The 26433-nt window shown below is 41.4% G+C and overlaps 2 protein-coding genes across 2 annotated transcripts in view; one reads left to right on the plus strand and one right to left on the minus strand.

Moving 5' to 3' along the window:
* The window catches only part of helz (helicase with zinc finger), a 55157-nt gene extending 45040 nt beyond the window's left edge, over positions 1-10117 (plus strand). Inside the window, exons 25-33 of the mRNA XM_069665355.1 lie at positions 2085-2130; positions 2732-2919; positions 3235-3439; positions 3584-3666; positions 3768-4272; positions 4560-4821; positions 4940-5645; positions 5785-6076; positions 6210-10117. Coding sequence (XP_069521456.1) covers positions 2085-2130; positions 2732-2919; positions 3235-3439; positions 3584-3666; positions 3768-4272; positions 4560-4821; positions 4940-5645; positions 5785-6076; positions 6210-6586 — 2664 coding nt within the window. The 3' untranslated portion in view covers positions 6587-10117. The remainder of the gene's footprint in view (positions 1-2084; positions 2131-2731; positions 2920-3234; positions 3440-3583; positions 3667-3767; positions 4273-4559; positions 4822-4939; positions 5646-5784; positions 6077-6209) is intronic.
* A 959-nt stretch (positions 10118-11076) lies between these two features.
* Positions 11077-24489, minus strand: LOC138594987 (voltage-dependent calcium channel gamma-1 subunit-like). The gene is made up of 4 exons (XM_069666294.1): positions 24004-24489; positions 16240-16314; positions 12776-12922; positions 11077-12695 (listed from the first exon to the last, which is right to left on the minus strand). The coding sequence occupies exons 1-4, from the start codon at positions 24239-24241 to the stop codon at positions 12463-12465; spliced, it is 693 nt and encodes a 230-aa protein (XP_069522395.1). The 5' UTR covers positions 24242-24489; the 3' UTR covers positions 11077-12462.
* Between the last annotated feature and the right edge of the window lie 1944 nt (positions 24490-26433).

The following is a 26433-nucleotide window of genomic DNA, read 5'->3' on the forward strand; positions in this document are numbered from 1 at the left end:
TACAGATTTAAAACTTAACCCACGTTTAGTCTGGACATCCAACATTGTTACATTATATATATATGTTTTAAAATGTGAAACAGCATAATCCTCCCTTTTTAACGTTGGCCAACCTGAGCGATTTTCTCCTTTTTCCCCCTTTTGTTTGCTTTTATTTAGCCGGAAACCTGCTTTGGAAAAATAATGCCACATTACAAGTAACCACATAACCCTGTTTGACAGCCAGTACACAGTCATCTAGTGTGTTTGTAAGAGGCAGTAAGCAGTGCTTTTCATTCTCAGCAGACCCTTGTTGTTTCAGAAAATTAATCATATAAGACAAAGAAACATCCGTGTCGATCTTTACCGTTATCAATGTGTATTTTTCCGAGGAATTTTGCAGCAGTCTATCTAAGACTAGATCAAATAACCTCAGCTCTAGACGGTGCCGCATTTTCAGCTCGGTTAATGTTACGCCTTAAAATAGCAGTCAAGGCTCTGTGACAGTATCACAGACCAAAGGATTAAAAAGGGGACCTGCCCATCCTAAACACTTAATATTACAACATACATGTTTGGCGAACAAATTGATTCTGTAAAACATTTGTTATATAGTTGTTTTCTATGTTATCCAAATTCTAACGGTGCCATATTAAACCAAAATACTTGTGTATCTAAATACTTGGTATCGGAAGTATAACGACATTTTAAGGACCATTAAACATTTCATACTGTGTGTGTGACAAACAGGTCCTGACAGATTTGACTTTGGTTACTGAGCGTATCTTTTTGTTTGGCTTTGCCTCATGAAATTGTTTCAACAAAGTCTGGCCGTCTCTCAGAACAAGCAGTCATGTAATGCTTGAATTTCTAAATTCATTATCATTATATCTAAATGTCTAATTTTTATTTTAATTCTGACATTGCTCAACAAAATATGTTCTTTCTGGGTTTGTAACTACTTGCTTAAATTCTTTTTACCTAGTGGCAAAGACTGCAGCAGTCTTTGAAAGGAAAGTTGTAATAGTAGTAACTTTTAGCCAATAATTTGACTCTTGTTCCTTACCTGAGAGGTAATTTATACCTGCTTTTTTTGTAATATCGGCAAAGCAACACAAAAGGATCCCATTAAAATTGAGGATGTCATTAATTTCTTCCTCCTCAAAGGAAAACACAGCCACTGTCAACTTCTATCTGTTAACACCACTATCAACTTGGACAGACTGCGTGCTTCAAACCAGCGTCTGAAAGATCTCAAAGTAGATAGTTGTGTTTGCTTTCCTGTAATGATTAATAATAAAACAGACAGTGTGCTAACACAGCCCAACACGAGTTACTTTCCGTATGTGTACTTACATTCATACATGGGTGTGTCAACAATGATCAGGATTCAGTTCAGTCTCTCTGTGCACACACTGTCAAAGCAGGAAATCATCGTGAGAACTTTTTTTACTTCTATGGCTTTTGTGTGTTTTTAATAAATGTACAACAACAGTGGAGTTGGCCGTTGATAGCAGAAATAAATCGATAGTTTTGATCTCTTAAGGGGATTTAGTGGTACAATCCTTAAAATGTGGCTCTTCCATGTACGTGCTGTTATTAATTTTCTTAAATACATCTGTGGTCTAAGGGGACATGGTCACTCGGAAAATGGCAGGGCAGTGGACTATGATACTGTTAAAGGGACAGTGTAACCATTTCTGCTATGTATTAGATGTAGCATTTAAATTGTAATGCATAATGACAGTAAATGTTGCACAATGAAAAAGCCTCCCCATCTATCATATATTATAATCTGCCTTCATAAGACAGCTGGGAGAGTTTGATACTACTAAATTGTGATAAATGTAGCTGTGCATTGCTGGCTAGCCTAAATGCTGCCTCCCTCCATCACTGATGCAGTGTTGATTCTATAGCTGGTTTGACAGACGTGGGACAGTCAGGGTCATACTGACACTGCTGTAAGCCCAGTTCTTATTTTGCTTTACAGTTACAGGACTTGTGTTTTTACCCCACATTTATCCACACTCAACCCCTTGTTAACTTTCTGTTTTCTTCTCTTTGGGCTCACAACTTTCTCATATATGTATTTTTTTGTCTTACAGGGGAAACATGCGAACCACACAGAGCACCTTCCACCTGAAGGATATGGTGAGTTAATATTACAGGACAACGTGCCTTTCTTCATTAATTCTTAATGCTCTGGTAATGTTATGCTGTCTTTGATAAATGTCAAGAGGACAGTGTTGCTTTTTTGTGGCTGAATTCTATATTTTTACTCCTGCTTTTAAATGTGTATATGCAGAAGTACAACCACTATTACAGTCAAAGCAGTATGTTTGCTGAGAATATTCACAGTATATTCATCGTCAGGTTTTACAATAGATCAACACTATTAGATCTTCCATTGTTCCATTTGCTCTCCCTACACACAAAGCCTGCACGCATATCAACAGCTTGATATGAGCCGATCTAATGCAGCCGCCCAGATGGATGCATGAAGGCCCGAGGCTACTGAAGCCATCAAAGCGATGCAGCCTTGAAAAGCACAGCGAGGAGTTGTTAGTATGTTGCTTACTAGGAGAAGACAATCAGTTAGTTTCAGCCTCTGACAGCTGCAGATTGTCCGCCAGATACGTTAAACTAAACTACAAACAATCAAATGAAATCTGTGAAAATAACTTGCTGTCTATGTATCTATCATTAAGGACCATTTGGATTTACTTTGTTTTTCCACCTTCTCTCACTCCAGTCCAACCCAACCCCGCCATGCTGATGGGAAACCCGATTAGGGCATTCACACCACCTTTGGGTGGCACACCAGCTGGTATGGGCAAGTCACCCAGTCCTGTTCAGAGGATAGATCCTCATACTGGTGCCAGTATCCTCTACGTCCCAGCTGTGTATGGTGGAAACATGGTCATGTCCATGCCCCTGCCTGTAAGTTTCCTGCCTTTAGCAACAATCTGTGAGATACATATAATCCTGTATACTACTGTTTGAGCAAATGTGCCCTAAATAACTTAAGTCTTACATATCAGCTGTCAAAAGGGATTCTCTAAAATTGTTCTCTGAGAAGCAAGATATAGAAGTGTAAGATAATGTGTTAAATATGTGTCAATATGTCTGTTTTTTCCCTTAAAAAGTTCAGATCAGATGAAGCATTTGCTGCCTTTGCTTCAGATATATTGTAACGCTATTTTACTATAGTCTGTTGTTGATTAATAATCTTCCAATCTGTGCTTTTATTTTAAGTTGCCTTGGCCCGGTTACCAGAATCGCTTCGCTGTGGACCCTCGCATCATGAGCCATCCAGCAGCCATGGCGTACAACTTTAACCTGTTGCAGGCCCAAAATCGAGGCTCCCCCATCCCTTACAGTGGAATGGCCCACCCCTCTCCTCTAGGAATGGGCCAGCCCAGCCCTGACAAGGAGCTACAGGCAGACCCCATCAGAAATGGTGTGCCTTGATTTAAATTAACATGTTAAGCAGCCCCACAAAATCAAAAATGCTAATTTTATTTAATCAAATAGAAAGAATGTATCGTATAAAATAAGCAAGTATAAATGAATAGGTTTGATTGTGGTTTTGACTCCTTCTTAGGTAAATTAGAAGGATGTCCAAAGTCAGAACAGAGCCGTCTTCAGACACCAGAGAGGAAAACCGCAGACATGAAGGAAAAACAGGCAAGTTGTTGACATTTATGTTTCTTCTCATTAAACCAGAAATAACTCGTCCACTTGATGTAGACTCACATTGACAAATGATTTGTTTATTTTTGTTCTAGGGAGATTTGGACACCGGTCAAAGTCGAAGTCTAGACTCAGAAGGGCTCGTAGGATTTCCAAATGCGCTTCTCCATCGAAAAGATCCCTCAGCAGCCCAAAGACCCCTCAACTACCACCTCGCACCCCCAAACCCAGCGTTTCCCCCACATCCTGCCAGTGGAAGAGCCTTCCCCCCGCAGTACCCCCTCTCCAGGCTTCCTTATCGGGTCAGCCAGCCTCAGCACCCAGGGATGGCCCAGCAGAGTCAGCAGCAGCAGCAGCTCAGCCCTGCATATGCCGGTGGAAGCCACAACGCGTCCTTCTTCAGTGGCCCAATACCCGCTCACAGGGCCGTCCAGTCCCCCACTCTGGATGGGCCAGAGTCTGGCGGGGTGGAGGAGATGAGTGCCTCCATTAGGACTCCAATGGGCCAACCAGGGGGCCACCATCCAGGGTTGTCACAGCATAACAGGGTCAACAGCTTTGGGGAGGACGGACAGGATGGAAGCTTGGGAGAGAGTCTGGGTGAGTGAATGTGCTCCATCGTTGATCTTACTAGGAGATTTACTGTCACTCATAGACACAACCCGACTCAGTGACCTTTAACCACTCACTTCCTGTTTAATCCTCTCTATATCTCCCTGTCTTAACCCTCCTTAGCATTGCATCTGCCACCACAGGCTGACAACTTAGGCTAGACTCTGCTCAGAAAACTTGTCTTCTACATCTCACACTATCCAGCCTCTTATTTTTTCCCCCAACTGATAAGTAAGTTATCCCACTGAATCCTAATCTTGTGCTTGACCTTTCAGACCTCCAGGGGCCCTTGGCTCTAGAGGCACTGAGCCAGCAGCAGCAGCAGCAGGCAGCCAGGCTGGGCCAGTGGGGGGAGGCAGCGGGCCCTTTCCTCCAGGGCAGCGTCGCCTTTCCTCTGCCCCAACAGCTCGCCCATCTCGCTCAGCCTGGCATGGCTCGCTTCCCCCCTCAGCTGCTCCGGGCAGCTAGTTGGGGCCTTAGTGCCAATATGGAGGATGAGGCTGTATCTTCTGCCTCCACTGGGCCACCGTACACCAGGTTAGGCTAATCAACAGTTTATTATTCTTCATTGAAAATTTCTGCTAATATGATACAGAAGAAATGTTCATTTCACTATATATTTGTTAAAGTCAAACAATACATTTCCCTTTCCCAGGTACCCAGGCCTCCTGAGAGAGATGCCCCCACAGGATCAGCCTGAGCCCAGGGAAGCAGCTGAGATGCAGCCCCCACCACAATCTCGTCTCCTACAGTACCGCCAGTCCCAATCCCGTGCCTCAGGTGACCCTTCATCCTCTTTAGCTGCCACCTCCAATCATGCCGGCCCCTTCCCACAGGGACCTTACCCCCATGACACCGGCCGCGATCTCCTTAACGACAACCTTCTCAACAACCCAGCCCTGCAGCAGCAGCAGCACCCGGGGAACCCCATGTATAATTCTGGTAGCTACCCACATCAGCCGCCAGCCCACCCTGCCAGCCCCCCTCCCTCCCAAGTCAAATACCTTCTCCAAGAGGCCCAGTGGTCCCATGGTGGAGCTGCATCAGTGAGCCCACCACAGCAGAACCACCTGATGGGGAATCAGGGCCACGGTCTTCCATACGGACTGCCCATCATGGCTCACCCAAGCAGGCAGGAGCAAGTCCACCTGATGCAACTGCACCATCAGCACCAGCAGCAGCAGCAGCAACAGCAACAACAACAACAACAACAACAACAACAACAACAACAGCAACAGCAGCAGCAGCAGCAACAGCAGCAGCAGCAACACCACCAACAAAGCCAAGGTCCAGACCAGGAGTCGTATCACCCACTGTCCCCCAGAACATCAGCAGCCACAGCCCTTCACAACGTAGACGAGGTCAGTGTTCATTTATCATTCTTGTTATCCTCAGTTACGGAGTAAGGTGCTTCTTTTATTTTGAAGTTCATATTTTCCGTCCCTCTTTCTGACCTAATAATCTTTGTATCCTCCTTGTCCTTCTTTTCTATCTCCTCAGTATGAACCCAGAGGTCCAGGCCGGCCCCTCTATCAACGTCGCATCTCCTCCAGCTACCCAGATGACTCGTCTCCAGCCAACACCCACAACGCCCTCTCCCAGCAGTCCCAGCCCTGTACATCAGACCCCCAGGACCACCCTCATCCACACATACAGCATCATCAGCACCCACATGCCCCCTACGGTTACCCCTCACATGACCTCTGGCCCAGTAATGGTGGGGGTCCCGGTCCGTTCCAGAACATTCCATGTAACGGAGCCGGCACACTCGCTCAGCACCGGGACCTCATGGGTGAGCATCGCCTAAAATGTGGTCGATTGGCATTAGCTTCTTATTCACAGACTTGTTTTGTTTGTTTAGAAGTCAAAGCAGTTCTGTTTACTTTGGTCTTGTTCTATCTAATCCCCTTGTTTTTACCCTGCAGCATCCAAGGCCCTTCGTCAAACGGAGGAGCAGGTGAAGGCAGAGGCCACGGCAGCACAGCAGACACACCCACACTCCCTCAACTCCCTTCAGCACCTTGGACAGTTCCCTCCTCTCATGCCCAATAACAAGCATCAGCAGCAGCAGCAGCCTCCACCGCCGCCGCCGCCGCAGGCTCCAACAGAGGCCGGACAGGGGCCTCCAAATTTGAGCAAACCACCCACCATGTCCTACGCCAGTGCCCTCCGTGCTCCACCCAAGCCCCGAGCTGTTCGCCCCGATCAGGCCAAAAAGAACAGCGACCCTCTCTCCCTCCTACAAGAGCTGAGTATAGGAAGTTCAAATGGTAGCAATGGGTACTATTCCTACTTTAAATGAGTGTCCCTTCTCCCAAATAATTAAGTGATAAAATATAAAACTAAACAAAAAAAAAAAAAAAAGCAAAACTGTTTCTAAAAAACACCAAAAAAATAGTGCAAAGTGCATTTACAAATTGTTTCTATCAGTAGGTTTGTTTTCTGCATTTTGTTTCATTTTAACTTTTTATTTGTAACAGTCATCTTTTCTCCTGTTTCACATATCTGTGAAGAAAATAAGTATATATAATGAATGCATTACTGGTATATATACATACTCATTATGTATATATGAATATATACTTATATTATCTACACTTGTATATGTACGTAATGCTAAAAAAAGATATAAAAAAATAAATAAAAAAGGCGAGAGTTAGTTGACCACTTAGCTACCAGCATATTTTTCCTTATTGAAGTTGCTTTTGTTGGTTACTAAATAAGTATGTTGAAGTTTTTATCATTTTGTATTCTTCAGTTTTGAGTGGACGTTACGTCTTGATTTTCATACTACTGTAGTTGTGGTAACGGACAAAAGCTAAGTGGTCAACTGACGCAGAAACTACGTGGAACAGTGTATAGAAGTAGATAAAATTTTCCTCTAATCTGTACATATAAAGAAAATAAAAGACTGAATTGTATGCCACAGACATGTCCTTAAATTCCTGTATCATGCTAGCATTTGAATTATGAATTACTTTCTGTTTGTTGGCTTCTGATCCTTAACCCTTAGACATCCTTACCTGGGAATCATCTTCAGTGATTAATAGTAAATGTGATTATTTACTGAAAAATAACAAATATTGATTGCATATTTTAATTTTCAGTTATTTTGCTTCAGCAACAATAGATACAGTGTTAAAATGTCAGAACAGCTACAACCATGTCATTCCTCGTTTGTTTAAAGGATCAAAGAACACCAGACATCGTTTATGTGATAAGAGTCTCCCAAACTGCTTCCCTTGTGGCCGATGCTCATTTTTAATTAGTTTATTTGAAGTCTTTTTGTTTGTCTGCAACATCTTCACCAGGAATTAGTTTTAATTACTGCTGGAGATATGAAATGTCTTTTGTTTTTTGTTGTCACTAATCATGATGAACTTTTTAGACAAGGTTGCAGTACTCTGAGGGTTTGTGAAAGTGAAGAGAGAGTGGTAAAGTCAGAGTGGTGTGTCATGATCGGTAAGTTGTAAATGAGGGTTTGATCAACACTGCCAGTCACATGTTTTTGAACACGCTAAAGTATGTTCAAACTGTGGATTTATATTAAACACCCTGAAATAGGAAAATACACATATATGATCTGCTTTAACATAGTGTTGTTCTGTCTGTTAGACAATCTCTAATCCCTGAGTAATATGAACCTTATGGTAAAAAATAACCTTCTTCTTCTTCTTCTTCTCTAAGTACTGCCAGAAAACATTCACCATAAAATGTTCGAAGCATTTCCCTATAACTAACATATTTTTAATTTCAGGGTATTCAAAGCTAACTTAGCTTAAAGTAACTCCACAGAGAGCTGTTCAAAGACATCTGGCTGTTGATGTGTCTGTTGTTAAGAATGAACTGGTCATGTTGAGAAAGTTGTTCCCAGTTTAGAGATTTAACATGATGTAGTTTTGCACTCCAGTCGGGCATATTAATATCTCCCCTTAATGTCATCAAAAAGCTCTGACCATTCGCTTTATTTCTACTGCCAAATTACTTTTTCCTTACAACCTAATACACATGATAAACATAACTGGAACATTGATGTTCGTTAGTTGACATCGTAAGGAGGCCACAGAGCTACATGCACATAGTTTTCACTGCTACCTTACTGACGACCGGATCATTTAAGTAACTTGCAGTTGAATTATAAAAATTTGCTCATGCACTGTATCTGCTTTTTTCCTTTAAGACAAAAGCAATACTGGAAAACAGTCATCCAGTGCTCAGTATGTGTAATTCACTAATTGTTCAAACAAAATAAATGGTTAAATCGCGGTTCATGGCTTTCACACGGCTGTTAGTTAATGTTAAATGTCACTTCCACAGTAAGCTAGTCCCCAACGGATAATAACAGATGTGAGAATAGTCAGCAGAGAGCGTCACATAGCTTTGGTTTTATTTTCTTTAAAAACATTGTAATTCAAAGGTCCAGTTTTTTCGACTTAGCAGAGAACAACACATACTTGTAAATATGCATTTTCTAGATATTTACAAACAAGAACTTTGGGAGCGCCTCAATTTTGTAGAAGCTGTTCAAAGAAGAGGTTTGCCCTTTTTAATTATGCAAATTCACAAAAAAAAAATCTAATTATGATTCTATAAAATGGACAACAACACAGCAGTGAGTAGTTGCAGCATCTTGTTGTAACTTTTTATGCTTTTATTTGTTTTGTTTTTTAAAGATGGTGTCTGGCTGATTTGACAAAGAGGAGAATTTATGTTGCAGCTGTTATAAGACAACTTATTTCACTGTACGATACATATTTTTGAGTAATTGTTGCTGGATTTGTTCTGTTTTCTCACCACTTCACAGCTGTACAACAATCAACATCGGTTTTGTTGTTTTGTTTTATTTTTTTGTTGTTTTTTTAACGTGAAGACTTGTTTTCTTTTCATGCATGTTGAGATGACCTGGCTGGTTTTTATCCCTGTTTTTATCAGTTTGTATTGATTTGTGGATAAAAAAAAAAGGAAAAAAAAAAACTTTTGTTCAACCTACAGAGTCAAATTTTGGTATATTATTTGATGTGTACAATAACTTGTGACATTATCAACAAAACTATTATGATATTTTACTAACATGTCAATCAAATATGTAATGGTCATGTAAGTTCTTTTCTTTTCTGCAGTTACTTAGCAGGGCTGACGCTGAGGTTGCTCCCTGGTGTGTGAAGCTTCGGGCATGTTTGTTTGGGGGAATCGTTTTGCCACAAAGCTGTCGTTGGCTAATCTCTGAAGTTGTGCAATACTAATATTTCACCGCTTCTTCAGCTACACTTTTATTTATTTTTGAAGCAGAGGAGATTGAGCCAAAGACATTTTTAAAGGGATTTTATTTTGAAAGATTTTTTTTAAGGGTCATTTTTGCCATTGGTTTCGGGGTCTTTACTCTTTCAATGAAGTCGATTTTAAAACATGTTTACCACCGGGTATTGCATCATACACCATCCCATAAATCCTGTTCTTAACACCAGACTTTGCTGCCTTTTTAAGGAAAACAAAGCGAAACTTGTTTGTGTGTTTCTGTGGCACATGGAAAGGGAGCAACCTTTTGCCCAGCCAGTAGAGAGCACTGTGTTCAGCCTTCTATAAACGCCACATCTCTGCCCGTTCTCTGTTTGCTCTCCTCTGTTCTCCCTTGCTGCAGTGAATCAATGGCACACCTGTTCTCCCAGCCTCCCACTCCCATTGGTTCCTCCCTCGTGGGTACAAAAATAATGAATAGATCTGTTTTACTCTTCTTCATTTCAATTGGTGGTGGTTATAATAAAGGATTTAGACTGTGTTTCAAAGGTTTATTTTCTTTTTTATTTGTTTCTCTATTAAAGTGTTTTTATTGAAACTGCTCGAGTTCTGCCTTTCTGTCGTCCTCTGCATCACACAGCCGTTCTAAAGAGCAGTCTTTGTGCCTGAGTCAAATAATCAGCTGTGGCGCTGACTATAGGAATTACTGTATTAGCGGGGTATTGCCTTAGCTTAAAGTGGTAACACTAGTTGTCTACTTTGGCTCCTCACCACCCTAATATGAGAAAAAATACCTCAATTAAATCACCATCTATAGAGGGTTAGGGTTAATGCTTATACATACAGTTTTACTGGGAAAATCAAACAATATTTATGTACAGAAATTACAAAAGTTGTTTCAACAAGTGTTAATCTCGAAGATTTTCATGTAAATAAATGTTAAGTCACTGTCGCTGAATGAGGTAACACAATGGCCCACTGATGAAAGCCTTTGCATTTGCAGTATTACAGACTGGGTGTCTGGTGCGACTTAAACGGAAAAAATCACAAGCGGCGCCCAGTTAGTGACGTGTTTTCCATCAGTCAGCAGTGGTTGGTCTGCCAGAGAGGGTAGGCGGAGCTAAGCGGCTGCTTTTCCATTCTCTGCAAGTGTTGAGAGTAAACAGTAATGTACTATGGCTGAACAAACAAAGAAAAGATCGATGACTACAGATACAACTTCAAAAATAAGTGAAAATCCAAAGAAAAAGGAAAAAAATCGACGCTCAGATGAAGGAAAACAGTCTAAAAAGGAAAGCGACCGTCAGCGAGGAAAATCAAGAGTTACAACCAGAGCCAACCGTAGACCTCAGAAAATGCAACACTGTCTGGATATCAGTGAAGTGTGCTCCCGCAATTACCATTCATCACCATAGGTGCCGCCAAAGAGAACAAAATTGAGATCTTCGAGATTACACCTTTAATGTATGAAATGGTAAACCTGTGGATCTTTACTATTGAGTGATGTGTATGACAGAATAAAAAACACAAACACATCTAAGACAAAGTTTCCCCAAAGCTTATCCAGATTTAATTTTCATTACAAAGTTAGAGCTCAGAACACACACAATCTAAATGCATTGAAAAACCACAAACTTGTTTTTTTTTCTAAAATGTCTTAGTTTGACTTAATTTCATTCATACAGTATCAGTAAAATAACAGTCAAGAAAAGTTAAAATATATGTGGAGAGAAATAAACAAACATTTGTCCTGAAGGTTGCAGCTCCCATTAACTGCAGCAGGTTTTGCAGATAAAATTCAAATATCCAACAGTAATATGCACTTGAAAGCAGCATTCATCATGCCAGCAATTTGTAATTATTTCACTACAACTCTTTGATTTTTCTTTTTTTAATTATGACAACTTCTTTGCAAAGTAGCTTCACAAATAAGTAATTTGGGATTCAGTGAACTAAAAAAGTTCAACCACTTGCTCTACCTTGGTAGCTGGTGAGCAGCTCATAGAAGTTGTTCTGCTTTTCAAACCCAACCGTGTACAAAGCGGCTTCAACTTGGACTAGCAAAAAATGATTTTTAAGAGTAAGAGTTTGCAAGACAATCGATGACTGACAACTATTGTCATTCCCTCTGGAGTCATTGAGTGTTCTTCTTTTGCAGCATTGCTTTGTGAAAGTAAACGTCTGCGAGCTGCATTGGATTAGATAAACTGTGGCATGCATCCTTTTTATAACTCGGCTGGCACGTAGCTGTTCATTCTATAACTTGCTGTTTCATGTGTCGTGCTGACATGTGAAAATAAACAGAGAATTTTTTGTACCAGTTTGGTTTGCAGACTAAAAGTAAAAGGCCTTGTCCGTGCACCTGCTAGAACTGAACCTTTTCCAGCATGATCAGTGCTGCAGACTGTGTGGGTGATTAGCATTCAGCCTGCCACACACACACACACCTGCTCTGTGCTGCTGCTTCGCTTCATTTATTCATGAAGTTCGAACTTAAACGAGACAGTCGTCATCTTTAGAGGTTCTGCATAAATCTTAGAAATGTACAACTTAACATTTGATTACATATGACTTCTCTTACTTACTTTAATTTTCTTGATTCCTTGAGCGATCCCGTACAAAAGTCGACAGACAAACATTAGATATGTACAAGATATCATACATGAACAGTACGTAAGATCAAATAAAGTTCACCACTGTGGGTGTCAGGCCATAACTGTATGCACTATATTCTAAAAATGTAAATTTGTCTAAAATCTTAATGTATTTTTAACTAATGTTTGCATAACAATATCAATCGATCAGATCTGAGCACTGATCTCCAACATGAGTCATACCTAAGGACAGTTGTATCTTAAACTGTGGTTGTGCATACAGGATAAGGCAAAAATTCAGACAAAACTCCCATATTCAAGTCGCTCTATTATCGTAGGGAGGTACATTTCACTCCACTTGATCCGGCTCGGCGTCCATGCACGTCTCCCATGGGTTCCTGGGCATCTGGGGCATGGAGAGGAGCAAGAGGGCGATGCCAGTGAGGAAGAGGAGCACAAAGCCGGTACAGGCACAGGCGAAGGACCAGGCGTAGTAGTACTCAATCCAGATTGTGTCCTCGCTCTCGATCATGCGTTTGACGGATTGACGCATCACCTCCAGTGAGATGAAGGCACAGAGACCTGGGGAGGACAGAGGTGTGTAAACACGACTTATACAGCTCTACCTACACAAGGAGATTGAATTTCCCTGCTGGACTCACCTGCGAATGCGAAAAACATGCCAGCAGGTTTTAGGAGGTAGTCTCGTCCTTTGCCTTTCCCGGTACATGACCCCATCAGACAGAGAGACCCCAGGATCATGAAGGCCAGACTGAAGATGGAGATGGCTGCAGCGGAGATGTTGTACTCTGGAAAGAGAGAGACACGATCGTGTTCATCAAGAACCTTTATGACCCAAATACATAACAATTTTATGTGTAATTCAAATTGTCATCCTATTTTAGCCAATATAGGAATAATAAACTAAGGATTGGGCCATTATAAAAAGACTATTTGCTGAATTAAAACAATGTATAGGTAGTTGTTGATGACAGCCAAGTTGTTGTTAAGGAGCTTGAAGCCAAAGTGAATGAGCAGCTTTATAACCATTTGCCATTGTTTGCCACACCCTTGCCTTACATATTGAGCCAGTATTTTATCCTGGATCATTTATTAAATACTATAGAATGCACTATGTGAACATTTCCTTTTACTATGTGTACGTTTCAGGAGATATTCTTAATCACACATTGTCAGACATGGATAATGCTTACTTTATTCTACATGTTTCCTATGGTCCCCAAATCCCATGAAAACCATTTTACACCAACCTAACATACATCTTTATAAATGGGTCACAAGATTGCTTTTAGAAAAATGCTCACATTTCTCCTCAAACAAGGGCTCTGTAATATGAAGGAAATGTTGCTCAAAGAGGAATTTGTGGTACATTTATTGGGAACTTTTTCAGCAGCAGAATAATACACACTTGGTGCTTTGGTAAGTTTTTAGAGCAGCGTGATAGATAAAAGTTGCAAGTGTTCCAGTTCTTGTTAATGAAAGAACGCGGTCTTGGTGACAATAAGAAAATACAGACTTTTACCAGACTTTGCCTTTAATGCTTTGTGCTTTAAAGACTCCTTACATTTAACATACAAATATACTCCACACATCCCTGTGTTACAGTGCGCCTGTGTAAAAGGAACAGCAGCTGTCTTGTTTTTAGCAGAGACGTGGATGGGATTGGAGGCCTTTGATCTGCTGCCTGTTCACCTGTGAACCATGCCCAGAGGAGAGGCATTCCTTTGGGGAACATGGCCTTCATCTCCTGCTGGCAGGGGAGGAAGGGCTGCACCCTGAACACTCTGTGTTCTCTTAGATACAGCTCGTATGCGGGGCTCGTTGACTGAAACGCCAAAGTTTTTGAACACAGAGAGGCAGGTAGTCATCAAAAGATACCAGTGTGAGTCACACAGGGTGTCCTTTGCTGGACTGCTGAGGGATTTCTCAGTCCTCAGAAATCAGTCAGTCCTTCAAAATAAAAGGAAACTGTAGAGTTTCTGTTGACATTTTGCATTGTTTACTTATCTTTATAAAAGACTAAAAAGAAAGGCCCGGATCTATCTAGATTCTTACAGGGTCCTTGATTCCTCTCAACTTACAGTATTTTCATTACACTTCATTTACTTTATACTGGAGAACCTCCTATGGCAGATAAGAGGTTTACTTTATGTATGGACAGATGTGCCTGTGGTGACACACTGTATAGCCACTATGTTCATTCAACCATATGGACCATTATGGTACAGCCAAATGACTCATTCAAGAGTGAATAACACGACAGGGAGCTCAGGTCAGTTCTGCAATCATTCCAGCTAACTTGTAATGTGCCTCTTAAGGGCTAGCCATCCTGCACGTGTGTGTGTTTGACGATGGGGGAGGGCTACCCATGAAAGCTTGCATTAGCATCTCAGACTTTAAGGTGTGGGCGTGTGTAGGATTTCATGTGACCATCCACATTTACACACCCCAATAATAGAGTGTGACAGTGCACCACATGTGCTCTGCTCACTAACACACATTACATGGAAGGGCTGTCATACAGCATGCGCTGGCTGGGCTCAGTACATAAGCTGTAGGAGGGAGGATGGAGAGTATGGGAGCTGGGGTTACAAACACACACAGCTTTGAAATGCGCCTTGTACTGTTTGTAAGGCACCAAATGTGAAGTAGTCAGTGAACTTTGACACAGAGGTGGTGACAATTATAGATATATAGAGGGCAACAGAGGCAGGGGGCTGCTAGCAGGGTCTTGAGGCCCCCTGAAAAATGCTTAATCTCCCTCCCAACACAAATTTTCCGATGAATATTTATAAAACAAAAACTGTAAAATTTGCATATTGAGAAAACTATTATATTAAAACTATACTATTAAACTACTACTGTATAAACTATTATATTATTTTTCATTTATGTAATGACGTTCCAGTCACGTCAGTGCTAATGACTGTTCGCCTTTACAGCTTATGTGATTTGACTGGTTTGTTCATATAATTGCATGTCTGATTGCCTGTGTGAGACAACATAAACTGCTCTGAGGAGTTATTACAATTGTCAAATTTATCCTATAAAATAAGTTATTGCATGCTGAACCTTTTACTTTTGTTATTGCTAAGAAATGCAGGAGCTTGGATGATAATGGTGTCGATCCTGCTAATTCCAGCATCAAAGATGCTAATTGCTAACGTGGTGAGGACATTGCGATGCCACATATGAAGGATAATAAGGACGGTGAAGAAGAGGACTGTCGGACTGAGCTGCATTAATACAGTACATTAGCGTCGCTAGCAGAAAGTAAGCTACTGCTGTCACGTGCTGTGCGCCTTGGTTAAGGTTAGCTAAAGCTAGCAAGTGGCTGCTAGCTAGCAAGAATTGTGTACATCTGTTTCCATGAGATTAATCGGCTTTACCATAATGTTATTTAACTCAAGCAGTAGTGGGTTACAGTCGTTTTTGCTCACAGCTTGTGGTTTTTGTAAATCCACAGAATCGTTTTGTGGTGACTTTGTTGTTGAGTTTTTGTATGCATTTGTTTAGTTCAGGAATAATGCACAGAGTAATTTGTGCTTGCGTTGCACATTTAGTGACATGGATTTAAATTCTAAATCAAGGATAATTAAATCTTATTTTTCTGTAGTATTATTTGCTTTTGCCTCAGTCAGAAAAATCTATTTTCAAGGGCATAAGTACTTGAATCAAAATCTTCTCCTTTTGCCAAATGGATGGTGTTGGAAATAAAGTGTTTCCAATTATGACGTGTGAGGGCACAGTGACTTTTTGGGAAGAGATAAAAGATCCAATTCCCTTTCACCCAGGACCTCTTTATGTCCCGTGAAGGGTTTCGTCATTGTTAGCTGGTAGAATCCGCCTGCGGTGACATCGATGTGCTGCGGTCAGAAGTGACACATGAATGAAAATCTGAGCCCAGAGAGAGCCGAGCGGCGGCAGCAGCAGCAGGAGAGGTCAGACAGGAAACTGTGAGGCAGTCAGTTTGATGTTTAACTTCACTGAGAGCGGGTTGTCCCAATGATTCAAAGAATATTTAACTTACTTCAAGTCAATTATTTACCAAATGAAATGTGTCTGTTTTTTATTTTTAGAGAGGATATGGTGAAAATGAACTTACCTTTTTGCGTTTTATATTCAAATATCTCAGCATCCTGCCCCGGAGTGAAGTGTCTGAAGTAAGTGCAGTTCTCCTCTGTGGAAAGAGAAAAAAGAGGATTCAGTTTGAAGTTACACCTGCTTTAACTACAAGTCAGATATTCCCTCTCTTGTAGCTTGTTTTTGCTCTCGTTCAACTCTGGAGGGAAATGTCTCTGCTAAATACTCCACTGCTTTGACAAGCTAACGCTAACTCTGTCTGTGTGCAGTTTGATGTTGGCCAAGTAGAAACGGGTTGAATTATAAAACACACAATCATTATTTAATGATTTAACTACCCAGGCTTTAACTGTACTCTTCTCTATACTTTTACTGCCTTGTCTCATGAAATTTAATGACATGAAATGTAAATTGTTTCATACGCAAATTTATGCTAATAAAAGCGCGGGGACTATTAAGAGAGCAGCATGTAGCAGAGACACGACCGTAACGTAACTTCTGTCTTTGCTCAACCGCTCAACTTTTCACACCTCTATTCAAGCTTTGCCCCACATACTTCAGCTGTACTCCACCCGCTGCGACATACGGTGAGAATATGACACTTCTTTCACACTTTAAAGCCCCCTTACATTGTTTTTCCAAAAGCCTCTCACAGATTGGCACCACCATGGGGTTAATAATACCACTAAAATGTCTGGTCTGCTTTTTGTCGATCAACTGTCAAAGTAAAAATGGATACAGCAGACATCACATTCCGTTTTTTTTGTCGAGCAGACGAGGTGTTAACCCTTGGGGATTTGCACAAATTAAGCCAGACCACTTTGTGTGATGACAGGGGCGTTTGGTGGAGGGAAAAGTCTTTAATGCGATGCCAAGGGTGGAAAACACAAACAAAACAGGTTCAGATTCCCATCAAATCTTGATTGCGTCTGACTTATTTCATCCCACATACTTCCAGATGGGGTTTAATTATGTATACATGGTTAAAAGTAGTCGATGCGTGTGAGGCTTCACTTTATGTATCACATGTTTCTGTCGGCATTAAAATGTCCTGGTAGTAAAATGAAATACACTTTCAGATGATCATATTTGCAGAGAGAGTGGGAACATCTATGTTACTTAATCTCGTGCAAAGTCAAGTGCACATCACTGATCTGGACGCTCACAGGCATGTTCCCTAATCCTCCTTGCCATACAGTCTCACCATGGGACGCCAGCGAAATGCTTTCATGTGAGAATATGTACTGCTGCATGCTATCATATCACGGCGAGAGCTCGATGACATGCTGGGATGGTAGAACGTTTTCATATGTACCCTGAAGCCATGAAAACAAGCTTAAAGGCATTACAGTTGGCTCTAAAAGGAGACAGTAATATGATGCGAGAAGCACAAACAATATCTCTGAATCATAGTTTAGAAGTTGAAATGTTTACAAAAGCCTCCTTTCAAATTCACACGCTTTTAATACTCTGTGTCATATTGTGTTGGCCTACATACAAAAGAGATGTTTTTATGAATAAAGACAGGGACCGGCTATCAAAAACAAAACATAAAAGCAACAAGCTGCACAGTTTTTTACTTTCAAATGCACATATAAGGGAGCGACAGAGGCTGGCAACTAGTTGTACTTCTGAGGCAACAAATAACAGGCAATCTCGGCAAAGTTAAGACCTGTTAATTAAAGTAAATCACAAGAAAAACGGTTTAAACAATGCAGCACGTGGAAAATGAAGTCTTGACTGGAAGTTGTTTCTCACTAACCACTGGCTACACGCCCGGAATGTTGACTGTTGTCCCCAGAGGATATATCATCATCAGACTATAGCTGATGGGATCCGAGATTGAGCCCCCCTAATAGTTATGTAATTTACATTTGAAATGCTGTTCCGGTGATGTTGGTGATGTTTTTTTAGTCTTCAGTTTTTATTTCCTGTTTTATTTTGTCTTTCCTCCCTCCATCTTGTGTATGTTACTTTACTTCCTGCCTTTGTGTGTTTTCCCGCCTGTTTGATTGTGTGCCCCACCCTGATGGTTTTCACCTGCTCCTTGATTAGTCTCACCTGTTTCTGATTACCCTCACCTTCCCAGTGTATTTAGTCTCTTTCCTTTCTTGTCCCTGTAATAGTTTGTTTTCGTCAGACCATGTTTCTCGTGTGGATTTTGTCCTCGTGTTCCTTTTTTGTTTTATGGACCTTGCAGTTTTTCGTTGGATATTTAATTCCCTGGAGTCATCACAGTAGGCAAAAGGATACTGTAGTTACCACCAAGAAACGAGGGAAAGTGTATGTCGGTGGGGAAAATAACAGACTGCTAATTCCTGCAATGCCACGTGGTGGAGACATTATAATGCCACAAATGGAAGATGAATAGGAGGAAAAGGCGGGCGGTGAAGAAGATGACTGTCGGACAGAGCTGCATTAATACTGTAAGTTTGCGTCTTGAGCTGAAAGTAAGCTGCTACTGCCATGTGCTGTGTGCCTCAGGCTAACCATTGCAAGCAGCTGCTAGCTAGCAGGAGTTGTGTATTTTTGTTTTACTTTACCGTTAGCTGAATCCGTTAACCGTAAAGCATTCAACTCTAGCAGAGTTGCAGTTGTGTTTCTCACAGATAAAGTATTTTGTTAATCCACAAATGCATTTGGGCCGTGACTATAATTTGGTTTGTGATTGTTAGTAGAGTTTTTGTTAGCTTGATTAATAGTTATGTGCTAAATAACTGCTTGTGTTGTACATTTAGTAACATGCATCATTTAAGCACGCTGTTGCTTTTGAGCCAACTTTGTATACCTAAAGAGAGCTGAAAATCTGAGCTTCACTCTCTCCCCATACTTTGAATATTCATGTTTTTAAGGAAAGTCCACCCTCACTCTACTTTATCCCATTTAACAGCAGACAACTCCTTCAACTCTCATCTCATCACAAGATTACATTTTTGGTATGAAAAGTGTCTGAAGGCCAAGTGGCTCTCCTTTCACTTAATGCATATCTCTAGTGTTGTTTAAGTGGAGACACTCAACATTTATCAGGCCTTTGAGTGGAGGCTTTGAGTGCATTATCAAGCAGCTTTACTCCTACATGTGACTATGTGTTTAATTACATCTTTTTGTACCATCTTTGGAGTGCAGGCTTCAGCTAGACAAGCTGCTGGGCGTATATTAATCTGTATTCATCCTGAGAAGCGCACGCACAGTACTGCAACACTTGTTGTAGGTCCTCGTTCGCCTGCTGACAGGCTCTGTAAAGCCTCTCTTCTTCCTAAAAGGGCAATCCGTCACTTTAACGGCGATCAGGTGAGGACATTGGATTAGCAGCATCTCTGCACATTGTCACGTCACAGCACCTCCTTGTTATAGCTTTTATGTCTACAACCAAAACTGACCCAGACCTCTGAGGCTGCGGTTTTGTTTTGTCGGCTGTTTGGCTGCCGTAGCCTTCCTCTCTCTTCAGTCAATCAGAAGCACAAGTGACGACGACGTCAATTACGTTACCACCTAAATTACAATATGTTAAGGGACATTAGTCTGTGGGGTTTTTTTTAATACTAAACTTAGTTCACAAATTAGTGCAAAGTTTCTTAAATTTAAGGGAATTACATTTACATGTTCTTCAAAATTACTTCTTACACCTGTCAGGGTGTGAAAATTTGAGCACTCATACTCCAAATCAGTGAAATGGAGCTTTGATCCAGCTATAAGCACACACGCATGTAGAAACATGTCTATATATGTGTTGCAGACATCACTGGCATATCCACATCCACATATACGAAGCCTATCCCTGGCTCGGTATGTCATCCGAGTGCCTATAAAGGCAAAATAGCTGTGGTTCCACTTGCTTTCTTGTCTTTGCATCCTATCCTCGGGCGGTGTGAAGTAATTTGAGCGGCTGAGTGGGCTGCACGGAGATGTGGAGCTGCTGCAGGATGGTCCCGTGGGAACAGTTTGGTGGGACAGCCGGCGTTAGAGCTCCGATGCCTGACTCTTGCAGGCGGCCCCGTCACTCACAGGAACGCTGCACTTGGCGTGAACACTTGACCCTCGCGGCTTCCACCCAAGACAGCTGAGTATTTACGCAGCTTCTATTTATAACCACAGCGACTGCTTGCAGGGCAGTTTGCACAATATTATTTTGGAAATCTCACATTTTCTGCATCTGGAACTATGGTGAATAAAGTTTTAGTTAAGTGTGAGAACTTCTTTAATTTAACAGGGTGAACAAACACTAAAATAGCTCTCAGTTAAGCTCAGTGGCAGACTTACAAAGCACAGTAAGGGATCCTAAATATGGTGTAAGCTCAGAGCCCCTGAGTTAAGTTTTGGCAGGGATAAAACTTTCTTTGTCCATAAACTAAAGCAACACTGTAAGTCTGACAGAGTATTTTCAGCCACCTCACCATCTGCACTTTATCAGCGGTGTCCTAAACTCCGGCTCAGCCCACATTTTCCAGAGTGTTTCCCTTCCAACTGGGTCTCCCTCCTGACGCTCTGTTAAAGCCCTGCTTTGTATCAGAAGTTGACACCTCTCTGGAGACATGCGGCTATGATAAACAATAATGTTCCTGTCCTAATAGAGCTATTCTCCAGGAAAGACCCCACAAAGATTAATGGAACATCTACCACCTCTTCTTCTTGTAAATAAAGGCTGCTAAGGAGGCCAGCACAAATCACCTTAATGTTGCAGTCACAATAGCCATTCGGGGTGGCTTGTAAAAAAGCGCTGGCTCTTTGCAATCCATAAAATATTAAATACTCTGCCAATTTGGCTTGAAATAATAAAAATGCATGTATGATTTCAAAGTCTGGGCACTCATTAAGCATCAGCAAAAATCAGAGAGAAAGTAAATGTTCGTAAATATTAGAAAGCTTATTTAAAAAAAAGTTATTTTTCAAGCCTGTAGGCGTGGCAGCTCACATTTTGATTGACATCTCCCTTGTTTTGATTGACATCTCTGGGTCTGCACACAGCATTAGTCACGGAATTCTGTTAAAAATGTTTTGCTATCCATATCAAAGTTAGCAGTTAGAATACAAGTTAGCTCAGAGGTCCCTATTTCTAGCTTCTCAAAGCCATGAATGCTATGCTTAATGATGGCCGTTATCGTCCCTCAGCATCAGCAGCTGTCAATCACCTGCAGACGATGCTTGCATAGCTGTCTTGTGAATATGTTAATGTTTGGTATGTTCAGCAATCACCATGTCTAATGCAAACCTAATATCAGGTTTACCGAAACTGGTATGACAGTTTTTCTAATCTGGATTTATACTAGGTTGTTATACTTTTTAGATGCTTACTTTATGTATATAAGACTCTTTTTTTCCCCCCTTAGTTGGAAGTCTGTCTCTATATGTCTATCAAAAGTGTCGGTATGCATGAACTAACTAAAACAAGAGATGAAAGCACCAGAAGCATTTGCCACTTGTCTTTGCAATCTGATGAATTCCCTGCATGTCGGGGTTGGCCGAGCTGATTTTATATATTCAGCACATGCCTGCCATGCCTGCACCGATGAACCCCCCTCTGGCATCTCATCTGCTCCTGGAATGGCCCAGCAGAGCAGACAGCGTCTGGGATTCCCCAAAGTCTAACATCCTCCTTCAGTCAGGGCATATTTTAGGAGTTTTTTTCACAGCTTTGTCACGTGGACAAATTTGGTTAGAAGTCTGAGGCTAATTTTACATAAAGCCACATGCAGGGTCACATAACGATCAACAGTTGGATAATGGTTCCCCCGTATAACGGTCAACGAGCCGACAGGGCTGCCAGCGCTCTGCAGATGAGTGACTCTCACCACAAGTCATTAAGACGTGAGTCACTGCTAGTCAGGAAGTGCTCATCACTGTTTACGCCCGTTTTATTCAATTACACTCTTGTTTTTATTCAAGCAGCTGCAAGAGCTTCTGTCATCAGAGAGTTTATTCTGAGACATTCTGAGCAAGGTGAGTTCTTGTGAGGATATCAGGATACACATGACCTATACGTTTGACATGTTAGTTTAGCATCATGAAGGCCTGTGGTGGAAGAGGTGTTTAGGGCCTTTACATAAGTAAAAGTAATAATGCCACAATGGAAACATACAGTTATACTTACTTTAGTGTACTAATTTATGTACTTAAGGTAAGTTTGATCAATATTCCTGCATGATCATTCAAAATCTTAATGTGTAAATATTGGCCAATCAGATTACTGGTATGATAGAGTAAAAGAAGAATAGCTAGTCAAAATAGCTCGCTCTCAGGTGGAGTTAAGGAGCAAGGTAACATATAAAGGATAGTGTTGTACTCTATGCGTCAAAACTGTATCTCATAACGTGTTCAGAGATAAACCCCATTCATGTATTCGTGTTTCTTTGAGGGGTGGTTGGGTAGGGTTTATAACCTGTTGCTGTGGAATTAACAGTGAGTCATTGACACCAAAGTAAATATTAGTTTGTGTTAGAAATTTTACACTACATATTTATTTAATTAAATTCTGCTTGTACTTCTACACTGAGACACATTTTTCAGCTAACCTGCTGTTCACTGTCTAAAACAGTGGTTCTCAAAGTGGGGTCCGCGAACCATAGCGAGGGGGTCCGCAAAAGATGAGGACCATTTGCAGTGAAACAAGCGTGTTGTGTCCATTACTCTCACCCACGTTGGCTTTAGACCAATAGGAACTGACATGATCGTGACACATCACGTCAATCTGTTGCAAATCACAGAAACTCATTCAGGTCGCAGCGAGACGTTTCTGTAGCTGTTTTGCTGCTGTTAATTTTCTCAAAGGTTTTAAGATCAATCAAAGAATAACATGGCCCTCTGTTTTAAAGTATGTAAGTGGTATTAACATGATTCAAATTGAAATGTTTTTCTGTTTATTACTATGAAACAGGTCTGAAGTATTTAGGTTGATACGTTTTACAATACAAATAGTGGCCCCAAAAAGCTTGAGAACCCCTGGTCTAAAAGGTACGAATGAAATTGCTGCAGTTAATCCAGGGTGTGTCTGTATGTCCAGTATAGGCGCCCATGCAGTATGAAGCATCAGCTGTCTGCAGCTGGTTTTACAGACCACATCTTTAAACAGGGCGCAGGCTGCAGTCACAGAAATCAGCTGTTGCGGCATTTTGCGTTGCTTAATAAAAGCTTGCAGCCTGCTGGGACTCCATGGCTCATGTTAAGTCATTTTTGGTTGAAGCCAAATATCTTCCGTGGTCTGGTTAAATCTTTACAGCTATCTTACAGATAAGGCATCCTCTCAAGGCCTTGTCATGGGGCCTGGTCTGCCTGTTGCTTCCACCATCACCCTCTGGTCTATTCCAAGGCAGAGTGACCAATGCTCAAGACTTGGCAGACTTGCAAAACCACAGTAAGACATCCTAAATATGGTCTAAACGCTGGGATTGATGCATGTGATAAACACTACTGACAACTGACAATATAAATACATGAAATTATGTTGTTCAAATACTTTTAAGAAGGACATGTAACTATATTTTCAAAGCCGAAAATGTTCATTACATTGTGGTGAGCTGTGTTCATGTCTCAGAGTAGATCTTTCTCCCCTTTCACAAGGAAGTTTTTGGAAGTTTTATAATGTAAGATGAAAAGAATAGCTATTCTTAGAAGCTTCATACCCCAGTGCTCTGGCTGGATTGCATGGAGGCACCTCAGTCACACTCAAACAACATTTATGCCACGCCTTTGGTCTAAATGGTTCAGCAGCAGAGACGAAAAGTGAAGTGTCCCTTTAATGTAATTCTATCTGCCGGCTGCTCATGCCTTTTTGCTCTGATTTTTTTCTTACCTCCAGGTAGGCTGATGGGTCCGCAGCCAAGCCCCTCCACGTAGTTTTCCGAGCTGATGTAGATGTGCTTCTTGCACAGCCGCCACAGGCCGAAGTGGGCCGCCTCACAGGTCTCGTTGACTTTATCCACCTTCGGGCTGAGCACTGCCCAGTGGTCCGTCACCACCGCAGTGAACATGCAAGCCATACCCACCAGCAGCACGAAGATGGCGATCTTTATCTTGGTGCGCTTGTGCATGTTTCCAGGTGTTCAGTGAATATTCCTCCCCTGAAGAACAAAAATCTATAAAGTTGGATTGTCTGTAATGTGGACACACTGGTGTCTGTCCCAGGGGCTTCTTTCTTCAATCACTGCAGCAAAGTCTCTTCTCTTCTTGTAGTCTAGCGTCTTCTCTCCCCTGTCGCAAATCTGTGCCTGTGGTTCGAAAGGAAAGGGGCCAGACTGCTCTGTCCTACTTTCTAGTCCCCTTTTCCCTACTCACTACAAGTTGCTGCACAACTGAGGGGCTGCAAGTTTAGACTTACAGCTGTTAAGGTAGATCAGAAAAGTTGATGACCAAACCAACTGTCTGCCATGCATGGTGGGCGATGGGCGTGGGGGCTGCGCCATGTGTTACTAAGTGTTTTGCTGGGGGGGTGGGATGCTATAAATGTGACCAGTGAGTCAAGTTGTCAGGCTGTTTGCTTATCCGGTTACAGTGCTGGAAATGGAAATGTGTAACACGCCATAATAAGTGGACTCGCATAAACAGCTTTTCTGATCCAAGTATACATGCAAACTTCCAGATGGACGCTTCAGAATTGTTTCCATCCATCGAGTGGCGGTTTTATCGCTCTCTGCTTCACTAGGACACGGCCTTGGTGTGGATGGATCTTTGTAAACTATTTATAAGGAGAAAGTGGATGTGTTTATAAAGAGCAGCAGTGAGGACCCGGCTGCCAGACAACAGCATGGAACAACATCATTCCTGTCAGGATGCACACCTAACACAACATGTCCATATAAAGTTTAATAATCATAATACTGTTTCTTCTGTAAGAAGTTAAAATCTTCTTTGACGTTTCTTTTTTCTTGTGTGAACATCTCAGTAGTGAAGGACATTTATCTCTTGACTGCTGTCCCTCTGTATAGAAATGATCTTAACATGGGGAATATGAACTCACAGGTGACTTGCATCCCTTGTCTAAGTAACAGTTAGAAAATAGAACACAGGTTTTCACAGGTATTATGCTCTGTAAAGTTGACCAAGTTTCCAGACAGGGGCAGTGGTGGACTTAAAGAAAGCCGCATTTTTGAGCGACCACGAAAGCACAAATAAATTAATGATTGTCCAATAATGATACCTCGTGAGTAATTCACCTTGTAGACATTGTTGCGGCTAGATTAAATCCCTGCCTTCTTTGCGCAAGTATTGCAAAGTGTTTCATTTTTTAAACCGCAGATAACTACTTTATTTATAATGGCCACAGCAGAGCACAGTTGGTGCAAGACAGTAAGTTGAGATACAAGCCCTCCGTCTTTGTTTCCAGAGATGTTAGACAGATAGAAATTTTTTTTATCTAACTACTATATTGGATAATCCTACAAGATCGCTCGGTGTGAACTCCTCACATCTTAAATTTGACCAGGGGAATTAAAATTTTCTGTTGTGTTGAAGTGCTTGGATTTTCCTTTAATACTTAAAATATAATCTATGTACTGTCACTGTAAAATAATGAGAATATATTGGTGTAAAGGCCATTTTTCTCAAGAAAGCAGGGCTATTAAAACAGTGAGGGGAAAAATGTGACAAAAAATACTTTAGATTTTGAAAAAAACCCCAAAAGGTGAGCTAATCCTTTTGATAACTCCCCTACAGCAAATCACAGTGGTACATCTCTGTTTATCTTTTTTAAGCGTTGGCCCACTTACAGTGTCTTTATGAGAAATGTGACCCACTTCCCCCCAGGCTTCAGCTCAGACACCAGTGAAAGTCAAAAAGTTCTCATTTGAATTTTAACTTGACTACAAACCTGCATGCATGACAAGCTCACATGCCTACGAGTGTAGTCTCCAGCTGCAGGATCAGTCAGTCGATACCAGCAACTTTACCCACCCACACATGTCCCAGAACAGTCCGTTCTGAAGAGCTGGGAGTGAGAGCATGTGGCCCAAAAAGCATTTAAGAGCAGTTGAGTTTGCATTTTCTTCCAACATCTGCTTTAGGCTGGCTGTGAAAAGAATTAACCACTGTACTTACCCACCACATTGGTTTGGTGAATCTGTGACCCCAAACTACCCGTAGGATATTTGTCTATAGGTGTCATCCCTGGATAGACAGTGGCCTGTCAAGCATGTCTCTCACCCAATGTGAACTGGGATAGGATAGAATTACTCCTTACATTCTCCGAACTATTCTGAGAACACCAGGACACCACAATGAAACTCTG

Source organism: Semicossyphus pulcher, unplaced genomic scaffold (assembly GCF_022749685.1).
Source record: "Semicossyphus pulcher isolate SPU_LCO1_2020_fin unplaced genomic scaffold, fSemPul1.0.p SCAF_17, whole genome shotgun sequence".
Taxonomy (NCBI): Eukaryota; Metazoa; Chordata; class Actinopteri; order Labriformes; family Labridae; genus Semicossyphus; species Semicossyphus pulcher.